This window comes from Vollenhovia emeryi, unplaced genomic scaffold (genome assembly GCF_000949405.1).
Source record: "Vollenhovia emeryi isolate VEMERY1.0 unplaced genomic scaffold, V.emery_V1.0 DF939174.1, whole genome shotgun sequence".
In the NCBI taxonomy this organism is placed as follows: domain Eukaryota; kingdom Metazoa; phylum Arthropoda; class Insecta; order Hymenoptera; family Formicidae; genus Vollenhovia; species Vollenhovia emeryi.
This window is the reverse complement of record NW_011967192.1, coordinates 208237-230936: the sequence shown is the minus strand read 5'-3', so window position 1 is coordinate 230936 and position 22700 is coordinate 208237. Positions and strand designations below refer to the sequence as shown.

At 37.6% G+C, this 22700-nt stretch overlaps 2 protein-coding genes across 5 annotated transcripts; both read left to right on the top strand.

Moving 5' to 3' along the window:
* The first annotated feature begins 503 nt into the window (after window positions 1-503).
* On the top strand, window positions 504-3055 carry LOC105563546 (protein YIF1B). 2 transcript variants are annotated; one of them, XM_012015208.1, is made up of 4 exons: window positions 504-725; window positions 1459-1562; window positions 1738-2067; window positions 2219-3055. In XM_012015208.1, the coding sequence occupies exons 1-4, from the start codon at window positions 695-697 to the stop codon at window positions 2747-2749; spliced, it is 996 nt and encodes a 331-aa protein (XP_011870598.1). In that variant the 5' UTR covers window positions 504-694; the 3' UTR covers window positions 2750-3055. The 2 variants fall into 2 exon arrangements, with proteins under 2 accessions (XP_011870598.1, XP_011870600.1); XM_012015210.1 differs by having other exon boundaries at window positions 505-725; window positions 1474-1562.
* Window positions 3056-4058: 1003 nt separating this feature from the next.
* LOC105563545 (phosphofurin acidic cluster sorting protein 2) lies at window positions 4059-22627 on the top strand. Of its 3 annotated transcripts, none has more exons than XM_012015206.1 (12): window positions 4059-4321; window positions 9124-9427; window positions 10006-10293; window positions 10383-10482; window positions 10680-10835; window positions 12660-12761; window positions 14787-15058; window positions 15232-15437; window positions 15714-16061; window positions 16132-16529; window positions 16657-16773; window positions 17005-22627. In XM_012015206.1, exons 1-12 carry the CDS (start codon window positions 4218-4220, stop codon window positions 17133-17135), a joined length of 2526 nt encoding a protein of 841 aa, XP_011870596.1. In that variant the 5' UTR covers window positions 4059-4217; the 3' UTR covers window positions 17136-22627. The 3 variants fall into 3 exon arrangements, with proteins under 3 accessions (XP_011870596.1, XP_011870595.1, XP_011870597.1); XM_012015205.1 differs by having other exon boundaries at window positions 4060-4321; window positions 12657-12761; XM_012015207.1 differs by lacking the exon at window positions 12660-12761 and having other exon boundaries at window positions 4067-4321.
* The last annotated feature ends 73 nt before the right edge of the window (window positions 22628-22700 follow it).

The following is a 22700-nucleotide window of genomic DNA, read 5'->3' as shown; positions in this document are numbered from 1 at the left end:
TGAGGGTGCTTTCACATGGAGCGTAAGTTGCGTAGCGTAACCTGCGTATCGCCAATCACAGGACTAGTTGAACGGAATTATTGAAACGGTTCTATCAGCATGATCCTGTGATTGGTGATACGCAGGTTACGCTACGCAATTTACGCTCCATGTGAAAGCACCCTAAAGCCCGTATCAGACTACGGATTGGGATTGGGATTAGATTGAAATTTGACCAATCAGAGTAAAAGTTACTGAACTTGAGATTAGTAAACTTTACTGTGATTGGTTAAATTTCAATCTAATCCCAATCCCAATCCGTAGTCTGATACGGGCTTAACGCACAGACGCGCACAAAGTGGTGACTTTATCGGCAGAGTCAGAAAATGCATAGCAAAATAGTTGCAAAAGTAAAAATGGGCGTAAAGGCGCGCAAAACAGTCTCTTGAAACGGTGTATCAAGTAAAACGCCGCTCTCTCTCTCTCTCTCTCTCTCTCTCAGGTTTCTCTCTGGTGTATGATTCAACACCGTGTGAATTCTGCATAAAGTCAAAATGTCCGCGTGACGATCGGACAGAAAGAGCGGAACATGGCGACGTAGTGCGGCGCAAGTTGTTTTTAATTTCATCGTTTACAAGTGATCGGCGTCCGTGCAAGCGAGATTTCAGCTTACCGCGCCGAGTGGCATCCGCAGCGTGACATCAATCGTGGCAATATGAATTACAATCACTCGAACCCGCGCCGAGGTGAGCGTAACCTACGAATGGCCAGATTGTAAACTTGCTCCACGTTTTCCGCCTATTTGTCATCATCGATGTTTACGATATCGCCGATCTCCGCCGTATTTATTCCCACAATGTGCCATCTTATAGAAATGACGTGGCGCGGGATAGCTTGATTGCACAGCTCATTTTTACAAGTAACATCAGTCACGTAATAGCGGCTTATTGTAATGAGTCTGCTATTTATGTAATTAGACTCGAGAGAAAGAAAAAGAGGAAAATTAAGAGTGCTTAGCTGCAAAGAACGGGGGAACATTTCTAATGCATTTATAAAGGAAAGTCCTCTATGATGAGATAGGTTTTCAGCGTCCAAATTCAATCACAAATCTTTTCTCGCAACAATTACACGATCAAACAATGAATTTTCCACTAAACAGATTTCACTCCAAGGGCAATAAATTCATGGTGGAACCAATAGAGTGCTTATTAATTTGGAAACCCTGCGATTTCATATTAGAATCCTATCTTACAATATACACATATATGCGTACACATGTAGGAATAAGATTATTAGTTTTATTGTCGTCCAGTCTAATGAAGTGAAAATAAGAATGTTAATTTTATTATCACTGCCAAAGCTGTATTAATCTAATTTCATCATGTATAAATAACGTGAAGAATTATTTAACGCCAGTAATTGATTAACCAATGTAGAAAATAATTTCGTTATCGTTACTTTTTCTTACTTGACGTAAAGTCGATTTGTCGGCAGGAAAACCAAAAAGATTATTGGATCCGTCAGCTGGCTTATCCGCGCCGACTCCTCCAATGGCGCAGAATCCGTACATGTATAGCCAACAGGTAAATTTTATAAAATGTATATTTCATGATTATTTCGTTACGTTGACAACATTTTCGGATTAGACCAACTGGAAACAAAGTTGCTACTCTACGAGTAAAAGTTTGCGTTTTTATATATTTGCCACATTTTACAGAACTCGTGTTATAGATTTCTCTATCGTTAACTTAATCCTAGGTGCCCGTGAACAATGGTACAATGCCGGAATATGGTTTCAATATGTCTGGACAGGCACCACCTGGGTATGGATTTAATCCACAGATGTCGAATTATCCGCCCAGCGAGAACCAAGGAGGGGAGTTTGCGAATCCGCAGTATGCTGCGCAATTCTTGGCTCAGCCAGTCGTTACAGACATGGCTATGCAATACGGAAACGCATTGGTCGGTAGCGGAAAACAGCATCTCGAGAAGTATGTGCCAGTTACGGCGTTAAAATATTATTTTGCTGTAAACACCGATTACGTCTTCGCAAAATTAATGCTGCTGTTCTTCCCGTTTACACATAAGGTGAGTTTCGACATTTAAAGAAAGATGCAAATATATCGCATGGTCGCATGATCATTTTTTCTGTCGCGCAGAAATAAATGTAGACGGATTAAAGTGCCTCGATCGATGGAGATATTATCTGTGCAAGTTGAACAATCGTTCCTTCTTACAGGACTGGACTGTTAAGTACGAACAAGATGTACCGTTGCAGCCGCGATACGAGACCAACGCGCCAGACATGTATATTCCCACAATGGCGTTTTTCACATATGTTGCTACGGCAGGTCTAGTTTTAGGCATGCAGGAACGTTTCACCCACGAACAACTAGGTATACTAGCTAGCTCCGCTCTCGCCTGGGGCTTGATCGAATTGCTCGTTCACACCGTGAGTTTGTACGTGATGAATGTCCAAACGAGTCTAGCGACGTTAGACTTGCTGGCGTATTGCGGTTACAAATATGTCGGTATTAATGCGGCACTGTTGATATCCTTGCTCTTTCGGAAGTTTGGCTACTACGTGATGCTATTGTACTTCAGTGCTTCTCTAGCTGTCTTTCTAATGCGATCGTTAAAATTAAGAGTCATTCCACAAGGCCATAGTTCGTACACAGCCTCCGGTAACAAGAGGCGGCTTTACTTCATACTGTCATTGGCAGCTATGCAACCCGTTCTAATGTGGTGGTTGTCGTATCATCTGATTTAAGTGGTAAATGCGAGGAAATTTTATTCGCAACAACGAGAAGGACAAGAACGAGGAGGTGGAACGTGTGTATTTATTATTTGGTTATTAATATTGCCTGTACATTTTTTGTAATAAAATCCAACACGATTATATTACCACTTAGATATATATAATGCATCGATTCGTTGTTCTGATTAAGTATAAATGCATTTTTTTCTGGATATTATCTTCTAATGAATATTAATATTGTTGGAACAAGACATAATTTTATAAAGACGTTAAGGAATCTTGTGAGAATCCCTTGAATAAATTTTTCTATCAAATGTATGTATGTCAAAGTGGTGTTAAAAAAATTGACAAAACTCAAGGGTGGTATTCATAGTCGGATCTTCTATTTAAGATCCTCTCTAGATGCTTCATAGCCAATGAAATTCTGCTTGTGGCTCATCCGAGTGAAAAAGTTTACACAGATCACATTTTAGTACGAGCATAATACTGAAGCATGACTTTGTTTGATTCTACTATGATGAACACACGAAAAAACTTGAGGGAAATAACCAACGACTCGAGAGCGTAAGCAGTCATTTTGAAATTTAAGCAATGCTGAAAATTCTGATTGCTTCAAATTCTTAAGTTTCTCGTGTGTTCGGGCCTTTATATTAGAAATGGTCTATCTAGGCTGCTTTCGCGAGAAGATTAAAATGACCTCGTGCTACGATTGGTCAAATCTGGAATTTCATTGAATCAAATTCCAGTGTGATGCTACACGCTCGGATGAGCCACAAGCAGGATCAGGCTACAAATTGAGATTGGATTGAAATTTGGCCGATTAGAGTAAAAGTCGCTAAACTTGAGATTAGTAAATTGTACTCTGGCGACATTTCAATCTAATCTGAATGTCAATCCATGGTCTGATACGGGCTTTAAGCCTCCGCTACAATGATTCTCGGTTCTGTCTACAATGGTCGCGGTCTTAGAATCGTAGAGTCATTATCGATGTATAAAGCCTCCGCTACAATGATTCTCGGTTCTGTCTACAATGCGAGTCGCAGAGTCGTAGTCGTAAGAATAATCGACTGCGATTGGTCAATTCTTACTTTGCGACTGCTCAAGCGACCATCGATACAACTGTACGACCATTGTAGACAGAACCGAGAATCATTGTAGCGGAGGCTTTATAGGTGCAATGTGTAGAAAGGGCATGAATATAGCACTGGTCTCAATGTTATCGATCGCGGTCCTTTGGAGCATCGGTAAGTGTCGGTAAGAAAGTACCTCGCATCGGAATTCCGAGATGTCGCGACGATGTCGGGGCACGGGCAGGCGTGGCGCTACGCTCGAGTCTCGAGAGTCCGTGGCGATCCTCCCGCCCTGCCGCGCGCGCGTCGAGCCGCGCTCTCTCTTCACAGTCATTGATAGTCGTCTGCGAGCCGCGGGACGCGGTGAGTCGTAGGCGTTGCGTGTGTCTCGCGGGCCGCCAGGGCCAAAAATGGCGGAACGGACGAAGGTGACGGCCCCGGCCACCCGGCCCGTCCCCATGAAGCTGTTCGCCACCTGGGAAGTGGATCGCACGCCGCCGAATTGCATACCCAGGTAAGCGGACGCCCACACCTCGCGGCGAATTATCCCGGCGCGTTGCGTGCTCGATCCGGCGGCGCGGCTCGCCTGGCATTCTCCATGGCATTCCTCGACGCTATGGTGGACGCCGAGCAACGAACGTTTCCCCGTGGCTACGCGTCCGCGCGGCCACCCCTTCTCGCGCGTGGCCGCGCGACACGACTCCGCTCTCTGGACGCCCGTACTCGCGATTTGCGACTCGACGCGCACACGTTGCGCCCTGCCTCGCGCTTGAGTCACCGTCGTATGACACGCTACGCGTCGCGCGTCCACCCGTCCACCCGTCCACTCGCGACTCCCGAAACTGCTCCGCAACTGTCAACAGAATCTGACAGACCCGCGCGCGATGTCACGTTTTGCTCCGCCTTCGACGCGCGACCCTCGATGCCTCGATACCGCCCGTTCGCGACATTCGTCGCATGTTTTTGCGACTCTTTCAAAGGAACGATGGCAGATCGATATTTGTTGTTAATCTCCCGATACCGACGAATAGGCATTTGTCAGACAAGTGTCAACGCGACGAGCCGATACGAGGCCAACTATTTCTCGTTTCTTGCCGAATATCGCTGCAGTCACGAGAAATGCCGTTGATGTATTAATCGGGAAAGTCAACGATATATATGTACAGGTGTATACATATATCGCGTGTGCAAATGTATATGTATAGTATTTCAAGCAACGTCCTAATTGTCCTATAAATTAATTTCTTTGCGGGATTTCTCGAATCAAACTGGAGCAGGGGTTGATCTAACCTTGGTTCAAGTTAATATTTCTCAAGTCCATATTATGTCACGTTCCGCCGGGGCGAAAGTTTTACAACGGGCAGAAAGTAACTTGACGACTCGATAAATAAGAAACGAATAAAATCTGCCATTCGTCGGCACCTGCTATCTCCAAACATTTTAATTAGAGAAATTAGCTAAAATTTCTCCCCTTTCACTCCGAAAAATATACTTAATCAGACATTCTTCAGATATTATTAAATACAAAATAAAATCGCTCGTGGTCCCGCGATAAAATTCTCGAAATTGCATCGAATAGATTTCAATAGATTGGAAATGCTGCACAAGTTTCCCGTTTTAAATCCATCGTCACCTTCTTACTCACCATTTTAGACTCCGATCTGCTCTAACAAGATTAAATTCCAATGAAGAAAAAATTAAGCAGCCACGCTTCATTCCGAGAAATAATATATTAGAGCGTTATTTTGTAATGCCTGAAAAGTAGCGGGCGCTTTATCTATCGTACATATACAATTTAATTGCTGCTATTATTTAAACCGCCTCGTATCGTCGGTGATAAAATCCGCCAAGTTTAAATGAAAATGGCGCAAACGCGAGATCGGAGAGACACTCCAAAGAATATCTTACTAACGCAGGTAGATTTCTAGGTGCCGCAACAAAAATTTATAGCAGCAACGTTCTAGCAATACTTTCTAGAAAGTTTAGATTTCGTGACTAAATGTTAATCATTCGCGTTGGAGATAGAAATGAATTTCGGTACCATAGCCAGAACAATCTTTGTAAAGAATATAAAACCGAACGTTATAATGGACGAGCGCCACGGAAAGACTTTCCTAACATTTGCTAACAGCTCGGATAGAAATTCTGTTTCTGCTATTTAAATTGGTTAAATACAAAACATGTACGATCTCGCAGTATCGCGGCTATTCGTTTATGTATCTCAGTTATTTTTTCGTATCTAGAAAATTGTTGCTGCAGTTGCAACATTTTTTTCCGAGGGATAAACGGCCGATCAAAATCATGTACACACACTGAGAAAATGTTTCATCGGATTAAATAGTGTTTCCGATGGTTAATTTTTCCGATTACGTCTTCCGATTAAATTATGGATACGTCCGATGAAATTTATCCGATGAAATGCAGTTACCGATGCAATTTGATTGAAAAACCGTTCATATTTTTCAGCAGATATACAACTGAATTGGATTATCCGAATATATTTAATCGGACATTTTTCTCAGTGCACCAATGCCTACTAATGCCCAGTAATGTCGCAAATCTGTGCACCACAATACTCTCAGCGGTTTATCTCTCGTTTCTTTCCGTGTAACGCCAGATAAATTCACATCTGGCTTAGATATTCACGGTTTTAAACGCCCGTCTCGCGAAAGCACGGATGCTCTTTTCACTATAAATACCGTGATCGATTTGAAGGATCGACTGTAAAGCTGTATCGTCACGCGCGCAGCCAGCGAGCCGCGAACGGCATGCGATGAAATACGATTAACTGTATTTTTGACTTGGCGATTATTGCCAAACCACCGATGGCTGGGCGCGTGTTTGGCAAAAGTCTGCGGTTAATTCGGTGTAAATTCGGACGCGCCACGGTCCGACTGCGACATTAACGTTGCCATTAACGATGCTGCCGATTTCCGAGAAGCTCTCCTGAAAAAGAGACTTCCCGCGACGCGGATGTGCGTCGCGTGCAAAATTCCGTGCAAACATAACGACGTGATAAGGGTGCGTAATCGAAACGGCATTCGATAGCGCGTTTAACTGCGCAGATTTCAAGCGCCTGTGCCGCATTTAAACTAAATGATTGCGACGCACGTCTTTAATCGCGCGCGGTTGCAGAGACAGCGATTTAAATGTCCCGATACTTGTATACGTTCGAGCAGTTTTCTCACTTTAACCCTTTAAAGCATACATTGTCCCTTTCAGCCGATTTTCCTGAAACTTAATATGCAGTTTTTTTTCAAACGACCTACACTGGCCAATGTTTTTATTAAAAAAACAAGTATAAATGCTTTTAAATATGTTTTTATTTGTTTTGATTGCTTTAATTTAAGTTAGTAAGCCACCGAATGAATAATTTTCTTGAGTAAAGTAATATTTCTTTGGATTAAGGTATTTTTTTTATCAGTGCAGATACCTTGTTTTGGAATGTCGTTTATAGGAATAATTCTCTGACTGCGGGATATCCTATAGAAAATTTCTTAATTAAAACTGCAACTATGCGCTGCTGTATTGAGTCAATCATCGATAATTTTAAATTTTCGACCTCAGATTCCGAATTAGCAAACCAAAAACCTGGATGTGAAATAGTAAAAACACCGGAGTGAAAGGAGCGCTGGTTGTTTTAGTTTAGGGAGGTGTAACATGTACGTGCTTGAAAGAGTTAAGCGCTTCTGTCCGAAACACTCTTTTCTCTCTATTACTCGGAATAATCGATACGCGTGGAACGAAGTCGCGTGAACAGTGCACACGTAGATATATTTGAACCGCACGAAAATTGTCGTTCGGCTTAGAAATATAGACGGGCGATCCGCGCGCGATTTCCGATGGAGCGCGCAACTCAAACGACTCGAGTTATTATCCGTTCTCTATTATTAATTATCGCCGACGACCAAGTGGAAATTTCAGGCGCTCTCCGCGAGTCGATCGCGTGTTATCACGAGCGTAATGGTCGCCGCGCATATGTAAAATAAATGCGCGCCCGAGTGATAACGTGCCACCTGTAGTTTCTACTCTCCGCGGCTATATTTAGCACTCGCCCCCCGGCCCCCGCCCCCTTGACGCCCCCGGAAACCCTCTTCATAAATAACGATAACCGTCCTTTTCCCCGCCGCATGTAATAAGGGTTTCGACGATGTTTCCACTTGGTATAGGCTCTATCGCGCGTATCATCGCGAGGTAAATTATGTATGTACGAAGGGAGCTCGAACGCGGAATATAGCGAGGACCTGTTGGCCGTAAGAGAAAGTTTATTCCATAAAAAAAAAGGGGGTTACAGGTTTCAGCAGTGTATTTCATTTTTTCATGCAATCCCCGCCACGGAAAGCCGCGGCGTTATTTTTTTATTCCACCGAAGAATATCGTTGGTATATTCTCGGCTACACGGTTTCCTCCGCTCCCGATGATTCTTCGGCAAAAATCCTTTTAATCGATTTCATAGTTCGCAGCGTACTCGAAGGTATGTCTCCTGATCGGAATTTTTCGAGAGAATCACGAAGGGGAATCTATTTCGTGGCCCTTTGTACGGGCCACAGAATTGACGGCGGATTTTTTCACACGCGGAAATTTCTCCGGCACAAAGGACACCCGTAGGCTCGGCGGGATTAGTCTCGTTAATTTCGAACCGGAGTGGCGCGACGTAGACGGTGACTCGTGACGCAACATCTTTTCGGCCTCTCCGCGAAGCAGCCTTTCAATTTTATTATTTTTGTCAGATGAAAAAATTGCTAGACTACCCAACTGGCGGATGGTTTATTTAATGCAATAAATCAAACTACGTTTCCACCATCCAGATTGTGGTCCTTTTCAAGTAATGTACACGCAGTATACTGAGTCGTCTAAAATTTTTTTCATTTGGTTAATTGTACGCTGGCGACAAACCTTCGCTCTTGCAACATTTATTATTTATCCCTTAAATGTGATCGCATACACGTCTCCGTCATATTATTACACGATAGATTGGCCCTTACCTTCCGAACGACCTTCGTACCTCTCCATTGTCTCGTCGATCATTCCCTTTGAAGGAAGTGTCGCCCGATATCATCAATTCGTATCTTGGTGGCTTTTCAAGGCGCGCACACTCTCAATCAATAGTCCCGCGGCGTGAGACGTCGGTCGTTTCATTTATCTTTGTTTAACTCCGAGATACATAAACAGCCTCCTTGAGCTCTGGTTATTTATACGCGCGCTGCCGAATATACTTCCGATCAGATTCTAGGCAATCTTTGGATCGAACCTTAAAATATCCCCCGAGTCTTAAATCTTTAAATATACCTCACTTTAGTTTCGCTTTATTTTTAGGCTGTGTTCCTTGACGTTGACTCGATTAGTGATACTCCGGCCGCTCGGCTCGGACCTGGCGTCCATCAGCATCGCGGTCAAGATGCAGAGCTCCAAGAGGACCTTGCGTTCCAACGAGATGGCTATACCGACCGGCGGCATACTCGACACGGAGCTGGAATTGCAATTTGCGCTCCAATATCCGCATTTCCTCAAGAGAGACGGCAACAAGCTTCTGATATTATTGCAGAGACGCAAGCGATACAAGAATCGCACGATGCTCGGGTACAAGACCCTCGCGGAGGGAATCGTTAACATGGCGCAAGTAAGTCTGGAATTTCACTCTATTCCGTCGGAAACCAAATTGTCTACTTTCTACTCCCAGTCGATATACGAGGGGTAAACCGCTGGCCAAGATCGTGTACATACACCAACGCCTACTAATGCCCGGCGGGCATTGCTTTATCTTATTTTATCTTTATAATGCCCCAGTAAGGCTTAATGTCCAAAAATGTCTACGCGGAGAGAACTTTCTCTTAAAGTTTACCCTGGAAATTGTGTGATCGCGGGATAACATGGCATTTTGGAGAACTTTATGAGAGTTTTTCAAAGTTTACCATACATTTTACTAGTAAAATATATACTAAGTATAATTACTAGTGAAGTGTATGATAAAATTTAAAAAAAACTCTCATAAAATTCTTGGAAATACCGTGTTGTCCCACGATTACAATATTTTTAGGATAAATTTTAAAAGAAAATTCTCCCCGTGTAGTAATGCCCAGTAATGCCGCAAATCTATACACCAGAATGCCCTGAGCGCTTTACGAAAAAGCGAAAAAGATGAAGATGCATCGGGCATTAGTTTTTCTCGTCACCCGTAACGCCAACTACTCTCTACAGGTGCTGCAGAAGCAGATGGACGTCGAGTTGGAACTCATATCAGACAAGGCGGAAAAGTACGGTGGCCACTCGGTCCCACTGGCACGCGTGAGCGTTGTCGCCCTGAGTTCCCAGCCGGTTGATCACGATAAAAGACTGACGAATGATCCCAACGAGAGGCTCTGTCCGGAATTCAGCGACGAGGAGGAGGAGTTTAGCTCGGAGGGCGAGGCGGAGGGCAGCGACAGCGAGCCTACATTGGAGGTGCACAGGCGGAAGAGCCGCGGCAAGATTCCAACGAATGCTAGGGTACGCGCAATATATTTCCCCATTCAGCTTAAGGCGCCTGGTCCCGTGTTGCGTCTATACTGGATTCTGATGTTTATTGTGTTTTGCAGCAAAGAAATTTAAAGCAAAAGTTTATAGCTCTGCTAAAGAGGTTTAGGGTGTCCGAGGAGTTGGAGCACGATCAAGAGGAGATCGGGCAGAAACTTTCAGGTGCGAAACTACATAAAATTATGCAGAAAATCAATACACCAGATACAACTTGGATCAAACTTTGTGGATTAATAAAAGTTTTTCTCAAGGCAGTTTACATATTAAATGCAATTTTGAATTATTAGATAAATGCTAATCAGAATTGAACAATTGCTAAAGCAAATTACTTATTTAAATGTTACGATCGTTTTATTAAGGTGGCGATATGGAGATAGAAGAGTTGTTCGACGAATTAGAAGATTTATCGGATAGTGGACCGGAACTGGATACCATGTCTGTTAGCAGTACGCCGAAGCCATCGCTAAGACCCTTTTTCAGCTCTAGTCGATCCCTGCTCGCGCCACCTCATTCCGGTAAGTCATTGCATCATTCATTCGTACTCGCGTACTCTGATAAAATGTGTGACATATATGTGATACGTGGCAAGGTATTTTATCGATACTTCAAACTAGCTCATTGTGCTGATGTTGCGATGTAGTATTTAAGTAATACAGACATGTTAAAGGCTGGCGTTTAAGCAAATGTTGCTACTCTTAAGTCGTATATAACGCTATACGGTAAGGAAGCTACATTACGTTTTGAACTCATCATATTCTGGCTTTCGCTCTAGGCTATTGGTTATTACACTCGTAAAATAATCACTTTTGCAGTTAAACGTCATTTTATTGGAATTGCTAAAGATATATCTTTCATTTTAATGCGTATGCCTTTAGTTATCCTCTTTCGCGCGCATAGTTTTGAATAATACTGTTAACTTGCTGCGCGATAAATAAAATGAATAACAATGAGAAATCAATTTCATTCCTATTGTTATAGTGTCGGGTGAGGTCTCTTCTTCGTAATGTATCTTAAATAAATACATCAGAGCGATAACTGTTGTGCTTCTTTTCATTGTAAAAGAAAAAATACGCAAGCAACGAATAAAACTGAGTGATTGATGTAAGTTTTTCTTATTCTTATTAATTTTCGTACTTGAAACGTTTCGAAAAAAGTGATAACCTTTTTGCGAAGATTATAACACTGTTATAAATTATATATCATGTACAATATGTTATACTTGAGAGAAGAGATTTTAATAATTCCACAAAAATGATGAATTTATAACTGCCAAAGGTGCATTTATTATTCACGATTTGATTAAGCTGTTGATGTCTTGGCGAAGCAGCATGACTGTTGTAATCCGAATACCTTTTACAGGTTCGTCCAAAGTTTTCATTCAAAGTTTTCTACTGATTATTCGATACAAGAATTTTAGAAAAAGTAGCAATTAAAGTATAAGCATATGAATAACGATACATGTAATGACACAATATATTGACACATATTTTAATACGTATAAATATATGTACGTTACATTATCGATATATATTTATTTATTTTGTAAATTATTCACTATGACACGTTAGATTTGTTGCTAATGCTAATTAAACTTCTTTTCGAAAATTTTGGCTGAACATTCGTTAAAAATACTAGCTAAATAGTTATTATTTATCGCGTTTTATGTAAAATACCACAAGCCATTTTTTTATAATTAATAAAAATAAAGACAACATTTTCCCGAACTTTATCGTTCACTAGGATCCGTTATACGACAGGTAGGATACTGATACTTAATTTCTATGAAGAAGAACGGTAAATTCCCTTCATCTTTTGATTTTACAATGCAGAATAGTGTATTTCTTTTAGCTTAAGAGCGCAAATAAATAATTTTTTTTCAATTATATAATTTATTTTTCATTAAATTTGTGTTATGGAAAAGACGAGAAGGCTGAGTGGATAACAATAATTATTTATGTTGAACAAAGGCTTCTAGCCTCTCACTGCTGCCGCTGGATTATGATGTCAGAAGCGAAAAGATCTAATCTTTTCTTGATTATAACATATTGAAATAAAGTAACTCTTTGTGCATGTCTCGTTTTATATTAAATGGAATAGATTGATACAATGTGACGTAGACTTGTTTTTATTTGTGGAGTAACAGATAGTCGTAAATCTTAATCAACTTGAAGAATTTTTGCTTTTAACGTCGTAATTCGATATGTCTGGGAAACGCTAATATATCGTCGTTGTCTAAGGGCCTTAAAAATTCCATAGCTTACTCAGATTCAGATCTTCTGAACTAAGTGAAAGTCTGGTGGGTTGGCTTTGCACTGTTGCATGTTACGATTCGATAGTAGTAACCAACGAGGACAGTGGAACTATCTCAACGACTACCACGTGTCAACAGCCCGCGAGTCAGCCGACTAAAGAGAAACATCGTGTCGGACACACAACTCCGGGTATGTAAATACCAATCAATCCTGACGCCCCTACGAAGACCGAATAGTTGGAACATTTTAAGGATTCCGCTTCTTATCAAACAGCACGTATTTTGCGTTTAAATATAGCATGCGATGTAAGAGAGGCATATACATATCGTTGAAGATGATGTAATAGAGTAACCCACAAATGTTTCTCTTGAAGTGATATCTAATTTAATCTTTTTTTTTTCCTCCTCATTCGTACAGTCAGTATAAATTAATGCAAAAAAACCTTCAGGTTAAACAAGCAAATTATTTAAAAATTATATATTATATTTATAATAATATCAAGCAACTATTGAAAGAAATTCAGCAACAATAATTTTGTAGATTGGAGAAGAAACTCCAGCGCATGAATGACCTTGCTAATCGACAGAAGCTTGGTGTTTCAATCACATTTGGTAATTAAGTGGCTTCGCGACTTACACTTATATACAAGCAAAATCTATAATTTATATATGTATATATATATATAAATTATACATTTCCCTTTAATAATGTAACATATCATTCTAACGTAGCCAAATGCAAGAATAATCGAAGTGGCACGTTACTTTCGTTTCTCACTTGTTTAAATATATAAAATCAAATGCCTCTTTATGTAATCAACTGTCCCCCCCTCTCTCTCTCTCTCTCTCTCTCTCTCTCTCTGTCTGTCTGTCTCTCCTCTTCCCTCTTTCTCTTTCGTACATGTGTGATTTACACACTTGGCATGTTTTCCTTAATTTCGTATCTTCTATTATTCTTACATTCCTTTCTAAGATTCTCAAAAGGTACAAATATTTGTATCAATGTACATAAGTTCCGGTGAAAATAAAATTGTGTTGACATTTAATTTTCTTGCAGTTATTCGTATTATACGATTTTTCCCAAGTACAATTTGTTCCTTTCCGTTTAAAAGAACTCGCCGTAGTATAATGTATATATATATAATGTGCGAGCCTGTGTTTCCTTTACATACGCTGTGTGTCTATTTGCGGCTTCTTGTATGTAATCTTGTTAGACTTCAATCTGTGGTACTGGCCTGTATCTCTCTATCTACTCGTGTACGTACGTATTCTTTATTCTGTCAATCTTAGTCATGTATTCTGCTTTCCAATAATGTTGCGACTTGCACATCATCTCACGAGTTCACCTCTCTCTTTTTCTCTCTCTCTCTCTCTCTCTCTCTCTCTCTGTCATTTGCAATAACATCCTGTGATAAATGCTACGACTGTGACATCGATAAGTTTGTCTTACAATTAGTTTGTCTGAAACTTGACACGGATAATCATCATTTATCGCGAATCAAGATGTATGCTAGGTATCATGTACTTTACAACTGAAATGAGCATTTTGAAATTGGCATTTCCAAATCGAATCTAGATACTCGTTAATTCGGACTTGCGTCTGATAGTTGCAAATATTTAATATATATGCAAAATTAAATAATTTTGACAAATTGTCACTCATTATCAGATATAATTTGTTCGATTTAAAAGTGCAAACATTTCAAACATATATGATACCTAGTATGTTTTTCGAATAATTTAATATTGGCACATTAGTTGTGCTTTTCTTCACTTTACACTTGTTCCATTTGAATACTTATACAAAGTCTTCCAAAACCACCGACATTCCACATCTGATCATAAAACTAAAGAAATTAGTGATATTTTTAATTTTGATGCTATATGTATGTCCATAATTCTTGTATTACATCGATTGAAAATGAGCTAACTTTAACCTCAATTAAACTATAAAGATTTAAATGAACAAAACATTTTGTTCTCTGAGTAATTTAAAATACATATATTTTAACATAATACGCGCAATGAATTATTTGCCAAACACCTTGTATAATTTTATTTTGAAGCTTCTTTGCCAATAAATTTGACTAAATATTATATGAAGTAAGGAAAGAGCTAAGCTCTATAACGGTGATTTTGAAGCACTTTGTGTGTACCGTTTTATAAACATTTTAAGTTACGTATCCCTATAGACAGTAATGAAATCTCATTGCAGAGCGTGGGGTGGACAGACAGAGCGATGACAGTTCTCGAAGAGCCGACAGCGATTCCCATCCTGAAAATTGGACAGACCACGAGGCGAACGATCCACCGACTTATGTGGCGGGTTCCCCGCCAAAATCAACGGAGCAGCCTAATAAGAGCGAAAGCTCTGAGAGAAGAAGCAGACTTTTCGCGCGTGATAGAGGAACGCCTAGCAGTAATAAATCTAAGAAACACAGTTTGAGCGTCGATCTGAAACCCTCGGCCGATTTAAATAACACAGAGGTACATCTGGATAATAATGTCGTTTTTATTTCGTCTGCTATTCTGCATAAATCATCAATTCTCAATGCCTTTAATGTCTTCCATTTTTAGTCTAGGAATTAATGATGCCAGGCGTCATTCGCCATTATACGTGGTTCTTGATTAACATATTTAATTACGTTTATTAATTTCAGCCAAGAAAAGCTTTGGTCGAACAGCTAAGTCGAGTGTTACCAGATGATAGTTTACCAGAGGCTGTATCGCTGGTATCGATAGCGGATCCCGGCGGTGCTGCACTTGCTGCAAAACTTCAAGAAAGAAACCATAAAGTTCTGACGACCGCCTCACCGGCTGACATCCGTGCAACATTCACGTGTTTGGTCACGCGAATACAAAAATTGTAATTATCGTATTCCTTAATGCCTCAATCCCTCGATTCTAAATATCGGTATATTTTTCTTGTACAATCAACTTCATCTAAAATCATTAATCACTGTAACCGAACTATTGTTTCAAGCTATTCCAAGATTTTTAATCTTTCATCTTTATATTAATTGCATAACACAAGATGAAAACATTGTTGCCCGTTTTGTTCTTTTCTATTTAAAAGACATTATTTTGAAGAGAAGAAATAAAGAGGTTTGCACGCATACTAAATATATATTTTTATGTTTAGTTGCAACAGTTCCGCAAAACCACCGGCACCTATAAAGGTGATTATCGCTGGCGGGGACAGCTTCATAAACGCAGTTCTCCGTCATTATGTCGACTTGTTGAGCTTTAAACCGCCAGATTGGCAGAGTTACATGAAATTCTTAGTGGTACCGCTCGGTTCAAATACATTAACGAGATATCTCGGCTCTATCGACCCCAAGTATTCAAAGTTATTTGGGGACGAATGGAAGGAACTTTTAGAAAGAGAAGGTGGAGGATCGAGCGAATATGCGGCAAGAGTATCGGAATACCTGGCCACATCAAATACGGTTTTACTGCTACCCATAGCGGAAGCTATGGTTACGTACAGGTAATTGATATAAATTTGTTTTAAACAGCTCTGAACAGACATATTGGAAAAAAATTGATCATATTCGTAGGGAAACAGACGACAGCAGCCAAATCTTTATTCCCTTTATAAATGACGTTCGTGTGGGTTGCCCAGACAGCAGTTCTTCCGCGTCTGTCGATCTGGAAGAGAGTAATGTTAGCATGTCTGGTTCTCCGCCCTCTTTACCTCCTCCAAGTTTACCCGTCCCAACTCCAGGAAAGTTGACACCACCTAGCAGTCCTAACGTGGGCCAACCGGCAAGGGAAGGATGGGAACCAGTGGAGCTACAGCTGGATTATTGGAGTAAACAGACTCAAGGTGAAAAGGGAAAGAGTACGTTACGTCAGGCTTTTAGAGCGTTGCACGTGCAAAGACTTCCCTCATTAGGCGAAGTTCCTGGACATCACTTATCTATGAATTTCACAACAAAAGAGAAAAAGCAAAAAAGTAAGAATAAAATTAAGCTATATTTTTTTATTTCCAGAAATAGATAAGATTAATTTTTGCGATAAAAATTAAAATATGTAATATATTGTATAACATCAAATTTTAAAGGAAAATTATTCTTTTTTAGTTATGAGATTAGGTAAAAAGAAAGAAAAAGAAAAGGAAAATGAACCAAAAAGTCAATCGGTGGACGGTGTGACACGCCTCATATGTTCTGCAAAAACTCACAACATTCCATTAAGAGGTACAATTTTTTTTATTAAATAGATTTTTCAATTTTGTCATGAATTATATGAAATTCGTTAAACATACATGTCACGTTTACTGTAAAGTGAAATAAATCCAGGTTTGAATGTTGCAAAAACCGTTCTACACTCGCGCTTCCCTTTTTCTGATTAATTGGATTAATTAATAATTTGTAATTTGCATTCATAATTTCATTAATCATTTAACGATGATGTTACTCTTGCTACAGTGAGCATTGACGGTACTGAATGGTATGGTGTAAAATTCTTCCAACTATCGGCGCAATGGCAAACGCACATCAAGACGTTTCCAATAGCATTATTGGAATATAATCTGCAACAAGCTTCGACTATTACATAAATTTATGTTATTAAAATGAAGGCTGCTAGCGACTTTCATATTTTGCATCTTCGTCAATAACAATAAGATTTAACTCATTTTACACGCAAACCCGATAACCACCAACTTCTTAAGACTGCCCAGTTAGAATTTAGCAGATGCTATAAATTCTCATACTCGAAACGCCAGTTGCATCCATTCCATTATTTGATAATAGTAATAAAGATATTTGAACACTGGGAAAAAATTTCCCATGTTATACAAAAATATATATTGTGTTCACAAACGATTTATGCAACACATGCCCATAACAGATTTGGAAAGTTTATGTTCTATAAAACATAATCTATATACGTAAATTTGTAGAGATTTCTCAAAAAGTAGGAATATAACTTTATCCCACCAACATGAGATTACATAAATTACATTACATATTCATTCGTGACATATCACAATTAGAATGAAGATGTTCATATAGAGATTTTGCTGGTTATGGGAATGCTGTTACTGAAATTATTGGTTTGCGACATATTTATGACAACACGCGCGCTGCTCTAATACAATAAATACTGAAATATCTTTAAATATGGGATTGGGATGTATTGCAAATTTAAGACTTCTTTAGTGAAAAACTAGTTTCAAAAATTATATCTTTTGTAACCTTATATTCTCTTCGTGTTATCTAATCTATCTAATATTAATGTTTATTATTTTCATTATCATATAAATTGAGTATCCAAGATAAGAATATGAGAATTCAAAATAACCCAAACCTCATTATTTAGAGATATTTTAGTATTGTATTAAAAAAGTGACATATAATAAAGCATTATTTTTTCAAATATATTTTTATCGTCCTTGAACGAAGGACAATTCCATTGCAAAATCGATACACTATTTTTTATTTAAATTATGTGCATACGTATGTACATATATCATGTGTATGAATCATGTAATCTGTTATAACTTTTACTTGACACTACCCTGAGCTTAAAAAATTATTTTTAAATGACTACAAAGCATGTATACCTGTAAATTTTATGACGCCATTTTTTTAGAAACAATTTAAATGTGGTAACTAATGTATTCTCTCTTGCTGTTATGATTAATTATCTTCCTTAAATTATTAAATTTTTTTCAATATTTGATTTAGGACACAGGTTACATGACTCAGTATATATATATTATTTTATTACAAATTCCGGATTTCAATGTGTAAAATAAAAGGTCAAAAGTTCTGCTGTAGATGTAGAATGCTAATAGTGATTCCGTCTTTTTTTTCAAACTGCTCGCTGTATCGGATTATGACATCAGAAACGAAAAACTATATATATCTGATTTAATTTCAACACATTGACTTGCAATCTATTTGCTGTAAATCAAATATGGGACATGAAACTTAAAAATACTATGTCCATACAAAACAGAGAAGGAAAAACAGTTTTCTAATGTACTGCATATCTCTGTTGAAAAAAGAACGCTCGAAATCCGAAATTTGAAATAGAATTTATTGTATATATGTGTTACAAACAATAAGAAAATACGCAGATATTATGCGTTATTACTGAAGAAGTCTGTGATACAGGCAAACATTTTTTTCAGCGTACAGAATCAGATAATATATATGTGCAATGTACTGTACGTTTGAAAATTTAACAGAAGTTTAATGAATATACAAAAAAACATGAAGATAATAACGAATGTGTAAATATAAAATATTCTTAGAAATGCTCATTGGTTATAATAATATTTTATCATTTGGCTTTCCGAGATACTTTTGTACATTATTTGATAAGGTTTTTAATCTCAAGTTGATATATAAAAAAATTGTTCTGCTTTTAGAAATCGTCGTTTAAAGATAATTGTTTCTATTCTTAATTCACGTTTTTTTATTAACTTGCGTTAGTGTATCAGTTTTATATAAATTTTGCTTTCCTATAGACAGAGTAAGGTGACGGAATTCAGATCAGATACCAAATGCGGATCAACAATGTGACGAGTCGTTAATAAGCGACATAAAAACACGTCGATGTCTTTTATGACGTCGGCAATATAGCATAAAGTGGTAAATAAATATATAAAGGAGCAAAATTTAAGTGAATTACTTTGAAATGTCACTTATTAGCGACTCATCAAATTGTTGATCCGCATTTGGTATCTGATCCGAATTTGATCACCTTACCCTACGCACGATTGTGATTTCTCTATGAAAAACGAAGACAAATTAACTCAGAATATTTATATATAGTTATACAGCTTTTTAAATTTTATTCTATGGGAGCAGAAAATTTCTTCCGTTTATTAGAGCAATCTGTTTATTGTGTACAGTTTTTCCATTTAACTCTTATACTTGTAATAACCATATCAGGAAGGTGTTAAAGCATCTTGAATTTAAGTAAAATTAATGTGATCGTCGCAAAACAAGCGAAAATTTTCTTTAATCCTTTCAGAAGGAATTACATGATTGAACTAACATGTTACGATGCGATAAAATGTACGCAAATTTATATACTTATATTATTTTAATTAGTATATAAAATTGTTATAAAAATTGATTTATACAATGAGTTTGGTTTAGGTATTAATACGTTTTTAAGTATCTGATCCAGCATCTTTTTAAATCAAGATCAACTATAGTTTCTCAAATGAAATGATGTATTTTACTGAAACCAAATGTTGTATATGTATATAATGATCTTCTGAAAGGGTTAAGAAATAATATTGTTAATGTAAACATAATCCTAATCAGCTTTTCGATTTTTCTTTTTCTTTATTTGATAAAAAGAGCGACAGTGTAGGTAGTAAAGTACTACTGTTTTTAGCGACGTAGTTGTCGCTTTGACTGCCTAATGCCAAATTAAGAAGAAAAAATGCCTACTCGATTTGTTTCCAAATGTAAAAAGGGAAAAAAACTCTTTAACGGCATCCTCTAATAGTGCGACTAAAACGATGGCACTGGTGATGATTGTATCTTGCCAAAGTATACAAGGTAGCAATGAAATATCTCCGTTTGCGCTCCTCTTTTTGCTAGTCCACAATTAATTGTTAATGCATATCAAGTGATATACGTAGTTGTACATTTTACATCTCTTATCTGCCTGATGATAAACAATGCCGTTCGTACAACCAAGTGAAATACTAATTCCTGATATATTGAAAATGATATATCAAGTAACGTGTGGCCATAACAACATAGTCTTTGACGAACAAAGCAGCTATCAATAATTGCGAATAATATACGATATTGATGAAACTCATCTCAGAACAAACTATAACTACCTTTCATTTTTAAAAAATAAAGAAAAACAAGTCGTATTGCGCATCAATGAGCGCGTCACGTGTATCTTCAAGAGAATATGTCTTGTTTCATGCTGGAACGAAGTCAGCAATTAAACCTGCCATATATAGTTATACGTATTCTCAAGTTTTTGACGAAACATTGTAAATTTGAGTTTCTATTACTTCAGTGCCTCGTGTAATGTTTTTGTGTCATGGTTTTCACTTAATCGTGCTGTGTGTATCTCTTATAAACATTTTCTCTCCAGAGGATGCCAAATTTCAGCTTGCTACGTGTTAATGCATCCAGTGCGTGTAGAAGACACACAGCGAACATATCTGTCTGCGAAAAGGATAGATATGAATCAAAGAAATGAAATTAAATCGAAGATAAATGTTCGAAATCGGTAATGTAAGATCAAAAACTCAATTCTCCCGTTGTTTCTTAGTATCGCGAAGCACGTATATAAGTTGAGTGTTTACAGGGAAAAGAATGATCGGTTTTAGCTTTCCGCTTTTCAGAAACGTTTTGTGCTTCCGAACTTTGTAAATGCGATACCAAAGATACGTTAGTAATCGAGCCTACAGCTGCAAAACTTCTGTACTCACAGATTAGTATTGTTTCCTTTTTTTATATGAATTATATAGTAGTTCCTCTTTTATTTCATATTACATTATTAGTCATTGATTTTCCATGTATTATATATTATCTCTTTTTCTATAACACCACTCGATTGACTTATATCATTTGTATGTATAAAGATAATTTTCCTCTTTAAGTAGTGTAAGATATAGAGATAACAATAACGTGCTCACGGTCCAGTTATACAATTTATTTATTCAAGTATAGTTTTTAATCTCTATCACATATAGTCCATTTTTGTAAAAAGAGACAAACTCGAAAATGATTACACAAAGAATCCGCAGTTCAAAAAGTGCACCTCACGAAGGACATCAGATATAACGTATTGTATATATGTACGCTAACAGATTTCGGATTCTAGTCAAAATATAAGAGTGAGTGTTTCATTGTATAACCAATACGCGTTAATGATGGGATAAAATAAAAAGTAAATACCACTACCTGTGTCAATATCTGTCAATATGTTTGTACATTATTGCGAACGGCCGTTAGCACGTTTGTCAGGTTTGTCGCGGAAAATTCTTATTTTTATTTTCTGTACAGCGAGTTTTATCACATATCGACAAACCGGCTCAAAGTTTACAATAATTATGAAAAGTAACTAATATATTGAAGCTTTTCGTAAAATAAAGAAAAAATTATTAGATGGCGGTTAACTTTCCAAACCGTAGACGTTTTTATTGTGCTTAACTATGCGACGTCTTATTGTACACATTACAAATTGTTGTCAATACTCTTACAAAAGAGTGAGTTAATAAAAGATTTATTAAGAAAAAGAAATTCAGTTTAATGTAATAGATAATAAGAATAGGTAAAATTGGGGCAACTAAATTTCGCGTGCAATATGACCAAAATTATTTCTACTGTTCCACTGGAACTACAGCCGAAAGTAATTTTCAATTAATCAAATCTTAAAAAAACAATTATAACATGCGAGAATCTAATTCTTTGCACTTGTAAACCTGAATATTACCTGTGTGACTATCGAATATTAATATGTGGATACGTAATAAAATGAAAAAGTATGTAAAGTGTTGAAATAATTTGACATGTGTTTGATGACGAATACATTGTTTACTGTTAAGAATGCTTTACAAATGTTTATATCAATATGCTCTATAGTAGTGTACAGCTTATAACATAGAAATGTATGAGAAATATCTCGACACTTCACGTCGAAATTGTCTATCGCGATATTAGTATATACATATATGTATACGTACATATATATGTATATGTATTGTGAGATATTTATATATTATATCCTTTTTTGAACATCTTATTTAAGTAACGTCTAATAATTTGAGAGTGAGAGAGTGCCAGAGAGAAAGAGCAAATAGTATAGTTATGAAAATTAATGTATTATTAGATAAATTGAATAGATATATGTATAGATAATGTTTCATTGTCAACGTAGAAAAATGTTGAAGCATTTAGAATTACAGCTTTTCAAAGTTACATTTGGTTTATTAAGATCAAAACAGTCAAATACCAAAAACCGCTGAAATAAATTTATACAAATCATAGCTAGCCGCTTTTTTGTCCAAATCCCACAAATATTGTTGATAAAATAAATATTATATGCTTTATATTACATTGCTGTAGACTTTTTCAATAGTTAATGAAATTTGTTAGTAAAGGAGCCCAATTTCATCCAATTATATAAT